This window comes from Thunnus maccoyii, chromosome 19, assembly GCF_910596095.1.
Source record: "Thunnus maccoyii chromosome 19, fThuMac1.1, whole genome shotgun sequence".
NCBI classification, from domain to species: Eukaryota; Metazoa; Chordata; class Actinopteri; order Scombriformes; family Scombridae; genus Thunnus; species Thunnus maccoyii.
The window spans coordinates 5,641,155-5,658,818 of record NC_056551.1 but is presented as its reverse complement, the minus strand read 5'-3'; the positions used below and the strand labels follow the sequence as shown (position 1 = coordinate 5,658,818).

The window sequence follows — 17,664 nt, the reverse complement described above, 5'->3', positions numbered from 1 at the left end:
CACTAAGTGACAGCAAAATCAAGTATTTCCAGTATCCAAATTAGTATTTAACAATGAAAAAAAAAAACAGGAATCAAGTTGAATAATCTTCTCGCTTTATTTGAGCAATGAGCATTAATCTAATGCATATAAATGTAAAGAAAAAACACAGTGTAACACACTCTCTGTTGCTACAGTGTAGAGAGAAATGCTGACTATGACGCCACTGATATGTGTTGCTCCATGAAAACAGACCTACATGAAAAAGTTTCCTTTAACCCACATTCCTACATGTTCAGAATGTAGGAGTCAGGAGTCGGCAAAGACTTTGAGTCGTCTGAAATGTGCAAATAAACAGGTTTCATGCATCCTATACAGCTGTTTCTTCTTCTCTTCTACTCGATCTCATTGGAGGTTCCCACTGTGGCCCTGATCTCTGCTTCTGCAGCGGAAATAAAGAAATCATCCAAATTATTTCCTGTGCATTTTATTTCTTTGGAGGACATTTCATCTTTAGCAGCGTGTTCAACAAATATCTTAAACAGGTTGTTTACCTGGGCAAGGTCCACTCTCCAAAATAATGTCATCAATGGCGATGTCACTCCTTACTGATGAACCCCTGGTCGCCTCAAACACAATCTGGAACAGCAAGACAAACAATAATGATAATTTAGATCTTTTTCATTGGAGGCTGATAGAAAAGGACATTTGTGGGAACAAAATCTTACATATTTCCCCCCAACTTTATCATTAATTTTTGCACCTTATTAACCTACTTCCTCTTTATACTTGCAGTTGTGTCAACCACCAATAAAAAAATTTAAGCCTCTACAACCTCCAAGTGGTGAGTGCAGGACTCCACAATGGCCTAAAAACCTCCCCAGTTAGCTCATGTGCTGTAATGAATAGATGTCAGAATAATCTGTATAAGAATGATGATAGAGAAAGGTCAAGGGTCAAGGGATATTTACCACTGTGAGGTTAGGAAACATGTTTATGAGAAAACTGAAAAGTTGACCAAATAGTGGTGGTAGAAGGGAATTCATAAGGTCCCAGAAATCACTGGGTTTGTCCTGTTGATCAGAGCTAACATTATTTTTTCAGCTGCACAATTGTTGACTCAGCTTTGAAAATAAGTGGTCAAAAGCCAAAAAGGTTGAGAAATATTAGCACAGAAACAATTAGTTGATTATTCAATAAGTCATAAAATGATTTTACAACAGCTTTCATGATCAATTGAATGATTTATCAGGCAATAATGTTTAAAACACTCTGGTTCTAACTTTTCAAAAGAATTCACTGCTTTTCTTTGTTTTATAACATCATAAATTGAATGGTGTGTTTTGGGCAGGCAAAACAAACAATCTGAAGATGTCACCCTGGTCTCTGGAAACTTGTGGTAGATATTTTTCTTAATTTTCTGGCTTAGTCCACAAATAAAGAGTAAGTAGTATATAGTAAATAAATTATCCATAAATAAATTCATAAATGTATAAAACAAAACTTGCTATTTCCAAAAGGCCAAAAGTCCAGTCACCATCACTGTCCTTCTATCAAACAGACTTAAAATAGTCTCTAATAAAAAAGCAGTTTGGACAGATTTTGCTTCTCTCTTGCCTGGTGCTGCCTGTCACTCTGGTACTCTACTGTGGCCCTCAGCCAGGCAATGCTCTGCTCGCCGCTCCGTTGCCACAGCAACACATCCTCTCCGTTCTTGTTGAGGTGAACGCTGAGCTGGCCCGTGCCCGAGCCGTACATGTGGTAGTAGAAGCGCAGACACTGAGGCCCCCTGGAGCCCCTCAGTGGGCGGGACAGCAGGCGAACGCTCTGACCGGGCAGCATGGGTGACGCCTCCATGTGCAGGTAGTATCCTGTCAATCAAAAGCCAACAGGTCTGTTAACAGCTGTGGAAATTCAACATGCAGACAGAGAGAGTGACATCCATCTTCTCAGCTAACTCTCATCAAGAAAACAAATAAGCGTATTTACCAAAATGTCAAACTTAGATTAATTAGTCTCAAGGTTTCTCTTATTACTGAATATACATTTTAAACAGGGTGGTTCTTTAACCCTAATTTCTTCTTTAAATGTTACTGTGAAGTATCTTCAAAGCTTTCCACACTGTATAAAATAAAATAATAATAAAGCTTCTATCAAGCTATTAAGCTTCTATACCAGGATTGAATATCTGTACTGTGCTTGATTTTTATACATATTCCTTGCAGTTCAGATAATGAACAGAATTAAAAAGAAACAACATTTGTATGATGACTTTTTGAGCATGGCTGTGTATTATTGTGAGTGTTGAGCACTATGGTTTCATGTTCTGGCAGCAGGAGGAGAGATAAAGTGGAGTGGACCCTCACCAAGTCCCGTGGTGTGGTCCCCTCTGGGCCCGGTGTACGAGGTCGGAGTGGGTCCCCTCCTCCACTCCCAGTCGGCAGCATCGTTCTGCTTGTCCTGTATGTAACCACACATGCCTCCTTCAAAGTCACAGTGTCCCGGGAGAGATGACATCAACAGTCCTGCAACAGGAAAGTTGTTCAAAGCTGAAACATAACTATCAAAAGACAGGAAGTTGATGTGTTTTTTTAAGGACTTTTTGGCCTCGGTTGGACAGTTACTTGCAAAGAGGCCAACAGGAAACAAGAGGAGAGACAGATGGGTGTGATGTGCAACAAAAGCTGCTTGCCAGACCTGCTGATCTGTGGCATACGCAGTAAACATTGGGCTACCAGGTAGCTCCAGAAAGTTGATTTGCTTTTTGGCTGCATCTCTCTAGACTGAGTCTAAATTTAACCATAACCTGACCTTTATAGCCAAAAATTAAATGTGCATTTTCTCACTTACGGCAAGAATCACCTGAAACTCTGATGTTTTAATCACTCTGCTTGTAGGCTGATTTTCACCTTATGATCACTGTAAGATAAAAGCTGTAACCAGAACTAAAATGATAACTGATAACTGGAATATTAATTGTTTGAATCCCTGGACTGATTGGAAACATCTGACTGGGTTTATTTAAGATGAGTTCAATTCACCGACAAAAGGATTGCACTGCAGCATCCATCTATTCTGCACAACATGGCGGTCAAAAAATTGCCTTTGTGTTTTTTGCTTCTCCAAATCAAATCTCCAAATTAAATCCAATCTTTAACAAATTTGTTACATGCAATATTTACAAGAGATGGTTTAGATGGAGCTTTTTAAAACAAAAATCCATACTGTTTCCGCGTTATTGATGCCAAATTCTGCCAAAAAAAACCCAGCTTCTGTCCTGGTTCAGTACATGTACATTCTGTATGTAATTTTTGAAAATTGCAGATAATTTAGCAGTTGTTACCTGCTGCCAACTCACAGTCTCCGAGGCTCACAATGATGTCATCCAGAGCCACGGAGCCGCAGTCCCAGAAGCTCCTGCAGGTGCTGACGAAAACAACCTAAACAGCAGAGGTAAACAGTGAGCAGAAGCGTCCTCATCTGCATCACTTTCCCTGAGGAATTTGTACATTTTTACAACCATTAATCATTGACAGATGAGTCCCGAAGAGAACCAAAACCACAGACACATTGTTGTGACCGTTGTGCAGTTCACTCTGTTCTCAAATGTTTATATGAGACTCAAGTCCCAAACTTAAATCTCTCATGAGGAAGATAAGAAAAATCATCAATCAAATGCTCAGTGTTTTAAAGCAATGTAAAAGTGAGGAAGAAAAGGCCATTGTGGGGAATGCCTTTGAGCATTTCCACATCTGGTTGGTTGTCAACATGCAGAACATATGATGACGAAACTGTGTCCTCTAACAGCAGCTGCTTAGTAATAAACAAAATAAATCACAGATCAGAACTGTAAAGGCTCAAACATCAAAGTAGTTGCTAGACTACAAATAATTATAATTTTCTTATTATGTCCATAATTCTTTCTGTTGTGCATTCCTTTCCTTTTTTGTTCCCGTCTTATTTTCTTCATCTATCCCTTTATTTATTTAATTTCATGATTTGCTTGTTTTCTTCCTTACATAGTTTCTCAGATATTATACGTTTCCTTTAACTTCCTTTATTAAATTTACTTCTGCCCTTCCTTCATTAGTTTTTTGTCTCCTTTTGTTTCTTCATCCAATCTTTACCATCTTTCTTCCATCTGTTCTTCCTTCATTCTTTTGTTCATTTGTCTGTTTGCTAATTTGTTTGTTCCTCACTTCCTTGTTAATTAATTCCTTACTTGCTTAATGTCTTCTCTCCATCTTTGCTTCTCTAATTTTTTTGTCTGTGCCTTCATTTGTAATTAGTTTATTTGTTCCTTGGATCCTTCCTTCCATCCTTGCTCCTTCTCCTCTTCCTTTCTTTCCTTTCCTCACTCCCTCCTTCCCTGTATTATGTGATTTGATCTCTCCTTCCTTCCTTCACTCAAGGAATGATCCTTCTTTCCTTCCTTTACTCATTTTCCCCCATCCTTTCTTCTTTCTTTCTTTCCTCCCTTTTTATTTATCCCCTTATTATCTATTCACACATGTTGTGAGCATCCATTCTTCCTAAAGAGATATTCCCACTTCCTCTTCTCTGACCTTGGCAGGCTGTGATGTCTGGAAGGTCATGTCCGTTGCAACCCAGATTCCTCTGGACTTCTCCCCCAGAGTCCAGATCTTCTCCTGGCCGCTGCTCTGCTGCAGATAAACAGCGAGAGCCTGGTCTGTCTGGTTGAAACCTGCAGTTGCCAGAGTTATTTTGGGCGGTGAGTCAGTTAAATAAATCACAGGATTCACACATAGAGTCAATAACCAACTCATACTGTGTCCATCAATCTGGAGAGTTTTTGAGTGCCACTCACCCCTCAGTGAGAAGTAAAATCTCAGGCAGAACTTCATGTTGCCAGGCAGAGTTGGACCAATCACACGGCTAACGTAGCCGGAGCTTGGGCCCAGCTGGGAGTGAGCCAACAGGAAAGATCCTGGAAGGAGAAGATAGCCTTTATTTTCTTGCAAAATACTCTCTTCCTGAGAATCTGCTGGCCATGAATGTTCCCAGCACCACTAACACCTGGTATTTATCTGGATTTCCATCGTTTCAACAGTTTTTCGGCATCCAAAAGTTACATCCTACCAACATATTTAACATCCAGGGCTACTGACTGGGGTCCCTGGGGACCCCAAGAATAAACTACTGTAAGAAACACCCATAATAGCAAAATGTTAACTTATTTCTTCTCAAAATATTATGTAAAATATTACTTATGTAATTAACACCATCTGAAAAAACTGATCATTAATAATTTAGGAAAGTTACAGTTAATTTGTATATTGTGTAAAACTAAAATGTATACTTTTGCAGCTTTCATCCCCAGTACAATCTTTACACAAAGCCTTCAGAATCACTGACAGTGTCCTCTTTTCACACCGCAACAGTTATGAATTTGTTTTTCACTGTGTGAGAAAATGGATGAGTGGTATGAAAGCATGTGAAAAGTGAGTCTCACAGTCAATATATATACAGTGTATATATACATGTATACAGTCGTTGTGGCTAACAGGTTAGCATAAACTGCCAATTTACACAGCATACACAGCAACATTATTATCCCATTTGAGTCATGTTTATGTCCACCTGAGGACTGTCAATCCAATATTCACTCTTCTTTTAGCTTTGTTTTGTTCTCCACCAACTCCTGAGAAAAATATCAGCCTCTTTAGCTGCTAGATGTTTCATTTTTTTCACCAGAAAATGGCTAACTTTGTCTGTCAACTGTTTGGTGCTGTGCAGGTAGTGTACAGCAGGGGTCCGTTTCACAAAGCAGGTTTAGTGAAAACTCAGGGTCTGTTAACCCTGAAATGAGGGAAACTCTGAGTTTTCCGTTTCAAAAAGGGAGGTAACTCAAACCAGAGAAAGAGGGATAACTCTAGCCTGTTTCACAGAGAGGGGTAACTTAAGCTCTCGGTCAGTTACCGTAGTAACAGACTCTATGAACCTAACCTGGTCGGGACCAGGTTTTTCTCAATGAACCTCGAGTTTCTCTCAGTCTCCGCCCTCTTTCAGAGCCACACACTCCATTTGATTTCCTCATTCATTCAGTCAGCAGGCGAGTTTTGGCGTAGCCTAGTTCTGCCGTCTGTCATTTAAAAAAATCATTTAAAAAAATCAGAGTCAGTATATTAGAAGTCCATTAGGCACAGTAGGTGGCGACTTTTTCACTAACATGGCATGTCCTTTTGATAACGATCCCGTGGATGAAGGTGCAGCATTACTGCGCAGAGAATTAAATATTCGTTGAGAGATGGTTATCAGACCACGCATAGATGTTCTAGCATTTCCAGACAATTATCTTTTTGAGCGGTACCGTTTCACGTCACAGTCCATCATCTACATACACAACCTAATCCGTCCTTACATTTGCAACATTACTAATCGTAATCAATTCTCTCACATCCCAGCAGATATTGTATGTTGCGCTGCGTTTCTTTGCAAACGGAAGTTTTTTGTACAGTGTCGGGGCCAGCCACTGGCCTTCCTAAATTCTGGCTTAGGGCCAGCTCCTCTGCCTCCGTTAGAGGTGGCGGTGCTGGACCACCACCCGTTTTACGGACATCTGCCTTCTTTCTGTTGGCTGAGTAGAAGTCTGTGTTACTTTAAATAGGATTAATTATTTAACAGAACATGATGTAGATGAGAAGACATTTATGTGTGTGAAACCAGCATTATGTTGGGGATAAAACAACTGCACAGTCAAACAGCCACTTAATATTTACTTTACAATGTAAAACATGATCAAAGTGAGGTACCCCCATGAGATTATGCCGAGGTCTCACCTGTTTGAACAATGTTTTTATATTTTATCCTAAACTGCTGCCAAGTGCGCTTCTCCCTTGCGGGATTGGACCTAAATAAAATAAATTAATAGGCGACCAATCAAGCAGTTTTCCTCTGTAATATTATTGTGATTGCAAAGTACTACATTTAAACTTAGGCATTGACCCGAGCAGCGATGTTCTCCCACGCCGTCTCCCTCTCTTTTGCAGCTGCAGCGGTGTTGCACTTCTTTTTGAAAACATGTTCAAACTCGCCGTATTATCGCATTAAGATTTCTAATTCTGGTGGGGCGAAAAACGCAGCCCTCCTCTTCCCCGTTGCCATGGTGACTCGTTGAATCGGGGCTCCATTGATGCTGGCTTTTTATAGTTGTGGTGCACGCGCTTAACTCCAGGTGAAACTACTCCGAGTTGAATAAACTGACTCAAATCAGCTGTTCTGGAACCGGAAACTCAGAGTTTCTTATCTCAGAGTAGATCAACTCAGAGTTCAGGATTAGACTCAGAGTTTGTTGAACCTGCTTTGTGAAACGGACCCCAGGTTTATCAGAGCTTGTTTGCTGAAAACAGCTGCTGCTGAAAGCCAGGTTGATGAGATCACTGAGACTGAACCAAACAGTAAATGTGCTGTAAAACCAGAACAATGAGCTAAAAGGGGCTAAAAAAAACTGTAAGGCTGCAGAATCGTGAAATAAATCTCCATGATTTTGGCAATACAAGTGCCCCCTCAGTCATTTGAGTCTATGTTTTCATCAGATATTTATATAAATGTGGGTTTAAATGTTATAAATGTTCTGAAATCTATCATCAGTTGCTTTTTCTACCTGCTCCTGTTGTGTGGTCTCCATTCCTAAATATGTTGGGCTTTACAGACACTCTTCTCCACAACGACCCCATCACTTGGTCCTGGGTGTATTGGCAGAAACCTGACTCAAAGTCGCAGCTAGCGATGGAGGGGTCAAAGGTCGGCTCTGTGGGACACATGTATGGACAACAGGATTTGTGGCTTTTGTTAGAGTGAATTTCATATTTTAATGACATGATAATTATATTGTGGAAGGTTTATACTTTAGTCTACAGAAAGATATCTCAAATCTCCAACTATGAGCAAGAATCACATGACATTTGTTACGGATATTCATTGTCCTCAGAAGATTTATCCTGAATTTAGTGACCCCCTGACTTTTCTTCTAGTGCCACCATAAGGGCAAAAATTTCACCTCCAACTCTAGAGAGGAAATATGAAAATCTAAATGCCACATTGTATGAAATTTAAGAAGCACATTCATGCGTAGGGATGAAACCTTTTAGTTGACCCCATGGTCCATTCTCCACTGCCACCCCCAGGACAAACTTGACATTTTTATCCCCACTAAATGTAAATCTCCAAGGTTTCATTGTTATTGCAGCTTCTATAGACTGCTAATGGAAATTTAGGCTTATAGTACTTTAAAAATCCCAAAATGCTCATATTTTGGAGGTTTAAGATTTCCACCCACACAGTATTATATCACAAATATGACAGTTTTAATGGTGACATTAAAACGGACCTGTGTAGAATAAATAATGAGCGATGCTCGTTGCAGCTTACCAGTATCTGTGCTGCAGAACTCTGAAGAAAAGGAAATGTCATCGACTGCAACACGTCCGCCTCTTGGGCTGTTAAAGGCCACTTCAAAAACCACCTGGAGGGGCAGACAGACACTCATAAACAAAACTGCATGCCATCATGCACACACAGACGCACACCCTCACACAAAAGTGAAATTTATGTAAAACATCTGTGCAATATTGAGGCACTTGAACTTTAAGTATTTCCACTATACTCATTTTATTCATTTGGCATTGGCATACCTAAGTAGGTTAAAGCCAAGAACAATGAACTACTTTGACATTTTTCAGACAGAATGAGGAGCACAAGAAGGGAAATGGAAGCACAAGAAGCTAAATTCTAACTCTCAGTGGAAGAATACACACCTCACTTTAGAAGAGGTATTCAGAACCTCTTTCTCTATTAGTGTCGATGTTCTGTACCTATGTGATAAACTCTGAAGAAAGAACACTATAATGGTAATTCTGCTGATGCATGCAAAAAGCCATAACATGTAAAAGGCTCAAATCTGAGGCTCTCTTTTTTGATGACTAGATAGATTTTCATTAATTATACTGTATATAATGGATAAACACACCTATGTAACTCATGCATATTGCGACTCCTCTCAGCTCTAAAAGTTTTTATTAACTTTTAAAAATGGAAGAAATAAGCAAAACTTAATCTAGCCCACTAGAACCTTCTCATAGGCTATCTAGTAGACCTGTGATACTGCCAACAATCCTTAAAAGGAAAAAAAACAGTGATTTCCACTGCAGTATGTGCTAATATCACCTATTTGATTTTAGTGTTGATGCCATCACATACCCCTAAGCTGACATTATATTTTCATACTGACCTGTACAGAGTACGGTGCCTTCAGGTCCACCTGCACAGGTATCCACTCTCCAAGCGTCCCGCTCCAGTCGCTCTGGATCTCTGGTCCAGCCCTCCACAGCTCCTGGTACTGACCCAGTCGGTCCCGGGTGAACACAGAGAACAGGTTGCCTCTCTCCTCGCTGCGTTGGTACTGAAAACTCAGGCAGCCGGACATCGGCACCGTCGTCAGGGGAGACACCAGTTTGGCCACTTCTTTGAAAGTCTTGGCATAGATTGAGTCCACATACATGAAGTGACCTGAGAGGGAGTTCAAATGTATATCAGATTTTGGAATATAAATATGTAAAATTGCAAAGCATGGGAACAATTGTTTTAATGTTCGATTTCAGATGGATTTATAATTGAGGAGACTTTATGCGGAAATTCATGATCCCTAAAGGATGAAGCTTGATGGTTTTGGTGATCCCCTGACTTTCTACCTGGCGCTATCATCAGGTCAAAATTTGCTGCAGCAGGTGTAATATTTACCATGTTCAGGATCTACTGCTAATTAGCACTAAACACAAAATACAGGTCGAACTGATGGGGATTAGTTTCGTATTTGGTCATTAATTACAATTCATACTGAGAGGAACATGAATATGTGTACCAGTTTTTATGGCAATCCATCCAACAATTGTTGAGACATTTCACTCAAAACCATCATCAGGGAAACAATGAACGTTTTTGCAAAACATTGTGGCAATCCATGTAGAGATGTAGAGATATTTCACTGGACAATGGAAAACTTCAATGGCACCAGAGGAAAAGAGAGAAGATCCTTAAAGTCAGTAGGATTCATCCTGTGGGGATCATGAATGTATGCACAAAATTTCATGGGAATCCATCAAATACTTCTTTAGGTATTTCAGTCTGGACCAAAGTGGTGGATTGAACGACAAGCTATCCCTAGAGCCATGCCGCCAGCATGTCTAAAACCCTGTTGTAAGACTAATACTTCAGGAAATCTCACTCACCTGTCCTGTTGTTGTATGTGTGGTCAATTGGCATGTTGTTGTGAAGGAGCTGGACCCCGCCTCCTCCCACATACCAGTTTACATTTGCATTCCACTGGTTACTGTATCCACACAGGTGAGACTCCTCAAAATCACACTCTAGATACAGAAAAATGAGATATCAGCAACAGACTTGCCATCATGGGTTTGGGTGTACAAGGCTTTCATGCTGATGTAACTTAATAATGTGCCAAATACATGTGTGTCTATGCGTGAGATTAACAAACAGATCCCAGCTAGTCTGCATCCAGACATGCATATGTTAATCATATTTCTCTTTTTGTTTTTAGAAAGATGTGTGAGTGATGAATGTGTGATGTCACCGACCCAGGCAGTATCCGGGGCTGATGTGGATCTCAAATATGGCCACGCTGCTCCCAGCAGTCTGTCCAGGTTTACCTTCAATGACAACCTAATCAAAAACATATGTTCAGTAATATCTTCAAAGTGATATGGAATGACACAGGAATTACATCACAGAAGGTGAAGGAACGCATGGAGGGTCAGAAAGAGTGCACGCATGAAACACACACAAATCTACTTTACTTTCAAAGCTCTGGTGAGCAGCAGGTTTGCTGTAAAGAGACACACAGGAAGACAGAGGAGAAGAAACACACTTTTTAAAACATTGAGTCAGAGCTTTTACATATTTGTGTGTGTGGATATAGGTTCAAGCATGATCTCAGAAGTAATTTGTACTTATTTTGATGAATAAATGTCATGTTTTCATCATTATGTGCGTTAAAAAAATTGTGGATGAGGGCTGAACAATACTCTTATCAAATCAAACAGCTTTTCCTTTAGTGATATTTCATTGATTTTACTTTACGTTAAACATTGTCCCTTGCTGTGTTATGTCCAGCAACATGTTTAAACTAAAATTACATCATGTTAGGAAGTAAAGACGTCATTTCATCAGCTAGGTTAATTGATTTTTTGCCTCTAGGGGGCTGAAAAACTGAAACCATACAGTAAATGTATGGTGAAACCAATACTATGATGTAAGAGTCCAAAAAAATCACCACAGAGTTGTGGGTTTATCACTAAAAATGCCATCATTCACATTTAATTTTTTTGTTTAATTAATCAGGATTCCATGTATAAAAAATAGATAATTTGATGCTTTCTGTAGTAGCAGATTTAGCTAGATCCAGGACATGGTTAGCTTAGATCACCTTAAAGGTTGGAAACAGAAACAGCTAGCCCAGCTGTCTTTAAAGGGAAAATCTACCAACATCTTTAAAGCTCACCGATTAACAAATTGAATCTGGTTTGTTTAACCCTTACACCAACAGAAATGTAAAAATGTTTTAGAGGGAGTTAAATGGTGTAACTATTTTTTGTTAGCTATAGCCCTTTAGAGAGAGCTATGCTAGCTGTTTCCCTCTGTCGCCAGTCTCTATGCTAAGCTAAGCTAACTACCTCCACACTTAAGAGGTGAGATTGGTAGTGTTATCTTCTCATAAACTCTTAGAAAGAAAGCAAATAAACATATTTCTCAAAATGTTGTACTACTCCTTAAAAAAATAACCAAAACAAGAGCATAACCATGTTCATTTTAGTGACGGTGGCTTTGAGAGTAAATAGCAGAACATTTTAGAAGTCAATGTGAAGTTTAAACCTCTGACACATTCATTTTTTTTCCATTCAAGTCTGGAGTGAAAGCTGTTTATGCACTGGGAGGCCCACACATACAGAGCAGGCCTGGCTAACCATCATGTAGGTCACAACCTTGTCAGAGTCAGCTCTACCTCTGCATATAATGTAAACATGTGCTGTAATATTTCCACACAATGTTTAGATAATGTGCTTGGGTGTATATGTTTCTCCGCACACTTCGTATTAGCCTCAATATGGGCCTGCATGTGTAATGTTGACCTACTTCTGTCCTGTCAACAAAAGCATGAAACGTTTTCTGTACAATCTCCAGGGACCACTTGTGGAGGTTTAGACTTTGGCCTTGTTTTTTTAATTTCAAGCTGGTCTCCTTGGTAAATAAATATAGGACACTATTACTTTGTTTTACCCTGTAAGGCTCAGTATTGTTCTGCAGGTCCATGCTTGAGATGACCCAGCTGTCGGAGGGCTCTTGGCTGCTCCACAGTGGCCTATCAAAGCTCTTTCCCTCTGTACGCTGCAAAACCTCCAGGCTGCCTGACCCGGTGATCTGGTAGACGAGCCTCAGGCAGCTCCACTCGCCCTGCTCCAGAGCTGGACTCAGTAGGACTCCAGTGGTTTCTCTCTGCATTTCGGTGTCTGCACCTATCTCATCATCCTGATCATTGCTCATGACTGCATCCACTGCAACATAACGGCCTGAAACAGAGAGGTGTGTGGGATTTAGAAAAATGTAAAACTGTAATTTTAGGGATGACATTTTGTTCTACAGGGGAGAAGATATTGTGAATACCACATGGACAAGGACTTAAAGGAATTTATGCATGTTTTAGCTCACTTCCTAACAAATACTTTGCATTATTGCCAACTATTTTGCATTTTGCACATACCATTTTGGATGTTGAATACTTTTATCTAGCTTTGAGGCTGCCACTGATTAATTTGCGATGGAATGAAAGTGTACTTGCAGAAACTTGAAACTTGCCTTATACAGCTTTTACCTCCCACTGCCAATGAGCAGCATTTGTAAGCTTTAAGAGATCAAGTGGTCAGCAACTTATTTATGAGCTTTAAAAGAAGGCACTGGCTACGGAACCGGTGCAATAATTTACCAACTATTGACACAAAACAGGATTCTGTGCCAGTAGTCCACAGGTTGTTGGTCCAGACTGGTTTTCCATGCAAATAGTTTGTTCTATCGGTATTGAATGGGTTTCCATAATTTATTGCTGGACCGCTTGTAGACCACTAACTGGACATTTTTTACCATCACGTCAGGCATTTTAGTGCTGTTAAATGGAACATTTTTACTGCATTTTACTGTTTTACCCCAAACCATGTTTTTCCCTAACCCTAGCCAAGTGGATTTTGTGCCTAAACCTAACCGTTTTAACCCAAACCATGGGAAGGATTATCATATCACCTGCAAGCAAAAACATTCCTCCATTTTGAAACAATTTGAATTTGATCACATTATCTTGAGCAATAAATACCAATGCCCATGCGTAAAAATTCCAAACCAACAATAAACAGACTATTGACACAGAGGAACCCATACCAACCAATAGCTACTTCCTTAAAAGAAAAGTGAAGTACCTAGCTGTGGGTGCAAAAAAACAAAACAAAAACCAATTGCAAAACCATTGCATCAACATAACAGAAGCCACAAGTTAAGACTGATCAGCACCTGAATATATATACAGCTAACTGGAATGCAGGCCTAATATGATCCCCCTTTGTAGCAGTGATTGCAATGGTAATGTTCACTTTCCTGAAGTAATTATAGTATTTACATTATCTTGTTTATCAAGACTATGGTGAAGACCCACTGAATGCAAAGCAATACACATATGAAGTGAAGCAAAGTTTGCCCTTATTACTTTTCTATGGTATGCAAGTGAATCGCCCCACAAAGCCATATCACAAAGCTTTGTGGGGTAAATGTCTGTGGATTATTATTGTAGTTTCTGGGAGGTCTCTTTTGTACTGTATGTCCCCTGCCCCCAATGGTACAGATACAAATAAAAACATAGTGCAGCTTGGCACAAATAAGTCAAGTGAATTCCCGGAGAAAGAAAGAAATCAGCTAAATCAGGGGATCTGACATTTTACATCAGGATTCATATCTAAAGTCAAGATTCTGACTTGGAGCAACATAAAATCCACCTCAGCTCCCACCATAACAGCAACTCTAAGCTTCTTTTCTGCTTCGGGGCCTTTGAGCTCTCCTTACTGGTCTGTCATTTATTATTTGTCCCAGTGGAATGCCCTGCTGCCCCAGGGCTCCTATATCCTGACAGACACACATATATTCACTCACTCACACACACACACACACACACACACACACACACACACACACACACACACACACACACACACACATGCACTAGGGCTGAGCTCGTTTCACCTTCAATTCAGTAAGTTCAAGATGTTTTTCTTCCTGTGTTGCCAGTAAATTGCAATTGTTTGCCATGACACACTCAAACTGACCTTTTTTCTTGGTTTAATCAGTGCCAGTGGTGTTTTTAAATCCAGAACACATTAAAAAAAATCCTTTACAAATATACAGTACCAGTCAAAGGTTTGTGCACACAGTTTCTCATTCAAGTGAATGGGAAGGAGTGTCCAAACTTTTGACTGGTACTGTATTTGACATGATTTAATTTCTGTTCGAGCTTCAGTGCTGCATAGAGCACAGCGAGGGAGAGGAGGACTGAGAGAGGAGAATAAATGAGTAAGCACTGAACACATCATTAACGCACCAACTACATCCTATCCTAACAAGCCAGTGGCAATAGTTACAAGGATGGAAACAGGAAAAAGAAAAAGCAGTTGACGTATTCTAAAGGAGAGACCGACAGCGAGACAGGCTGCAACAACAGAGCAATTTCAGACAAGTACAACCAAGGATCCTGGTGGAAAAATAAGAAGTTTCCAGTGCCTGTTGGACCCCGTTGGCTGCAGATACAGTGGCTTTGTGGTTACTGGAGCAACAGGACACACTCCTCCAATCAAATCGGTATAAATTAGTGATGCTTATAATTAGGTTTAATGTTGAGAACGGCTGTGTTGTTAGTTCTTGAAGGAAAACTGTGATGTTAATGGTTTAGAAGTGTAGTGGTCCTCCTGTGTTTAAATGTCGGGGGGGGGGGGGGGGGGGATGTGCTTTTATACAGAAATGTGGTGTATGTAGTACCTCCAAGGGAGCTCTGGTTACTGTTCATGTCTTAATAATGCTGACACCATCAGCGCTATAATAGTAATTTAGTTATTCCCAACTTGAAGGTTGGGACTCCTCCAATGACTAAATATGAGAGGTTTGTGGGATAATTAATAGGACAGGAAAGTATGAAAAATTAAATTTCTGCTACACAAATTTGAATTTTTCTTTGTTTCCCTTTTCTTGAAATACTGAATTGTTTCATTTCATTGGACCTGACAAATTTAAGTCAGTTTGAGGAGTTAAGGGGTCAAAACTGGTGACTCATGAATGAGGTGCTGCAGGTGGACAAGATTGGAAACCACTGAGGTGATCAATTAGTTCATACAATCAAATTTACTTGATACTCAATTGAGTGATTCTCTGTTTGCATGAGCATTTACAGCATTTTCTCTTTTAAATACTATTGCTAATTGAATACTGCTGATGCGTTAATTGCTATTGTTCAGACAAAATGATGAATTTGAGACATCACCGTTGGCTCTGGTAACTTGTGATTGATGTTTGACATTTTATTAACCTATAGGGTTAGGGTTAGGGTTATTGATTTGGAAAACAATTAATAAATTATCATGAAATCATGAAAATTATTGTTGCAGTTACACCTGAAGTACCAATCATGTGACATTAGATCATTAAAGAAGAAGACAGGGAATGTGTATTCATAGTAGGCTATATCCACTCCTTTATCCTCCTCCTTCCTTTAGTTAACACTATGCCAATGAGTTTCAGTGCTTTCAAAACTTTCCATTCACTGCTGGAGATCCTGAAATGCATTTGAAAGCTCAGAAAAACCTTGACTTGATTATTACGTCTAATAAACTGGTCCTCGGTATAATGAAATTCAATGTATAACATCAGGTATAAGGTTAAAGATAATAGTAGTCATTTAGTATTACATAAGAGATGTTTAAATTTATCTAGTGACGAATGAAGTTGGACTGATTGTGGCTCGGTGTTGGTGTGCTCTGGTATGTTCTAGTATTTAGAGGACCAAATGTACTCTGGCTCTGGTCCATATATGGCTGGCTAGGATTTAAGAGTGTGGATGTGGGCCATTTATGCCGAAAACCAAGTCTAGTTAGCAGAACTTGGGTCAGTTATGGACCAGTGTTTGCACCTTTGATTGTATGAGTACTTGAACTGATTCTGGTATATAATTCATGATGAATCTGGTCTCCCAGATAGTGGTCTATCTTTTTGGAGAAAGACAGTTAAATTTGGTTTTGTATGACTGAGATCTAGTTAAAGATCTGGGCCTCACGGCCCCAGTTGATGTCACAGTTTACGTGACAGGATCCTATAGTGCAACAAGAGACATCTGTCTTGAGTGGTATCTGCAGCCAGACACTTTTCAATATATTGTGCAACTTTGATCTCCACAAAAGATTCTACATATGTATTAAATCTGAGCACAGATACAGCAGATGAGAGAAGTTAGTAATGTTAAGTCATTTCTACAACAGGGTAATCACGGTATTACATCATGTACAAGTGATTTAATCTCCATACATCTGTTGACTTTGATCACTTTAAGTAAATAGAGAGTGATATAACTTTGATATGGGTGTGTTTAGTACTCATTTGCATTAGCTACAGTACCAACCCAGCGAGAATACCTAAATGTGTTATTTCACTGACTCCAGATGTTCTGAGATGCTGGAATCAATGCAGACCAGATGGGCTTCTTCTCACCAGTGTGCCTCAGTGTTATGGACTAAACCAGCACCAAAACAATTGCAAGATCCCAGCTGAAATCTGGCACTGCTAAGAAAAGTCTATACTTAGTAAACGCCTTTGAACAAAAAATATTTTAAAAATCAGAAGATGCAGTGTGGCATCTATTAAAGTCTCCCAGTACCATCTCTGTGCAGGGTCCAGCTTGTAAAGTCTGCATCTGACGTGTATCCGCAGGTGTTGGACTCAAAGTTGCAAGAGCCTGGCAACAGCTGGCTGTGGGCTTGGATGATGGCTTTGAGCAAAGAAAGAGAAAAACAGAGAAGAGAAAAAGTAGAGCAAGGGAATGGTAACTATGAATCATAGGAACTAGCATTAACAGAAACATGTCCCCATGCTCCAGAACTGGCACAGTCATTAAAACGTACTCACCAGCAAAAGTCAAGAGGTAGAATGGAAGCATTGCCGCTTTCTGTGGAAATAGGTTGACCCTCAGAGGAAATAAGAAATGCAAAAGTAGGCTTGCATCCACTGTTGTAAAAAAAAATACAAGAAGTTGCAACCAAAGTCAGTTTTGAAGACTTCTCTTGTGTGTGTCGTCTGAGTGTCTCTCCAGCTCACAGACTGGCAGCACACTGCAGACTCGCCGATGGGGAAAGTCTGTGTCTGGATAACAGAGCAGGGGTGAGGGGGTGGGTGGGGGCATGGGGGGAGGAGGAGAAAGAGAGAGGGAGAGGTTGGAGAGAAGGGAGGAGGAGAAAGAAGGTGAGCAATGAGCTTGTGGGAGGACAGTAAGGGATCAGAGGAAAGAGGGAATGGTAGGGTGAGAGAATGAAGAAGAGGAGGGATGGATGGTGTTGAGAAAGAAGAAAGGAGGTGTGG

General features: G+C 40.0%; 1 protein-coding gene across 1 annotated transcript; it reads right to left on the bottom strand.

Annotated features, from left to right (window-relative positions):
- Positions 1-78: 78 nt before the first annotated feature.
- On the bottom strand, positions 79-17,428 carry LOC121885664 (MAM domain-containing protein 2-like). Its single transcript, XM_042395339.1, has 15 exons — positions 17,215-17,428; positions 16,967-17,077; positions 12,292-12,581; positions 10,593-10,677; positions 10,227-10,364; positions 9,230-9,507; positions 8,371-8,464; positions 7,604-7,750; positions 4,808-4,927; positions 4,545-4,684; positions 3,323-3,419; positions 2,346-2,504; positions 1,597-1,850; positions 534-618; positions 79-421 (listed from the first exon to the last, which is right to left on the bottom strand). The coding sequence occupies exons 1-15, from the start codon at positions 17,243-17,245 to the stop codon at positions 375-377; spliced, it is 2,076 nt and encodes a 691-aa protein (XP_042251273.1). The 5' UTR covers positions 17,246-17,428; the 3' UTR covers positions 79-374.
- Between the last annotated feature and the right edge of the window lie 236 nt (positions 17,429-17,664).

Excerpts from the sequence above, each read along its gene's own strand:
- LOC121885664 (XM_042395339.1), bottom strand. The coding sequence starts at position 17,245 with ATGCTTCCATTCTACCTCTTGACTTTTGCTG. Across the intron at positions 17,078-17,214 it reads CTACCTCTTGACTTTTGCTG|CCATCATCCAAGCCCACAGC; the intron begins GTGAGTACGTTT and ends CTTTGCTCAAAG. Across the intron at positions 9,508-10,226 it reads CACATACAACAACAGGACAG|GTCACTTCATGTATGTGGAC; the intron begins GTGAGTGAGATT and ends ACTCCCTCTCAG.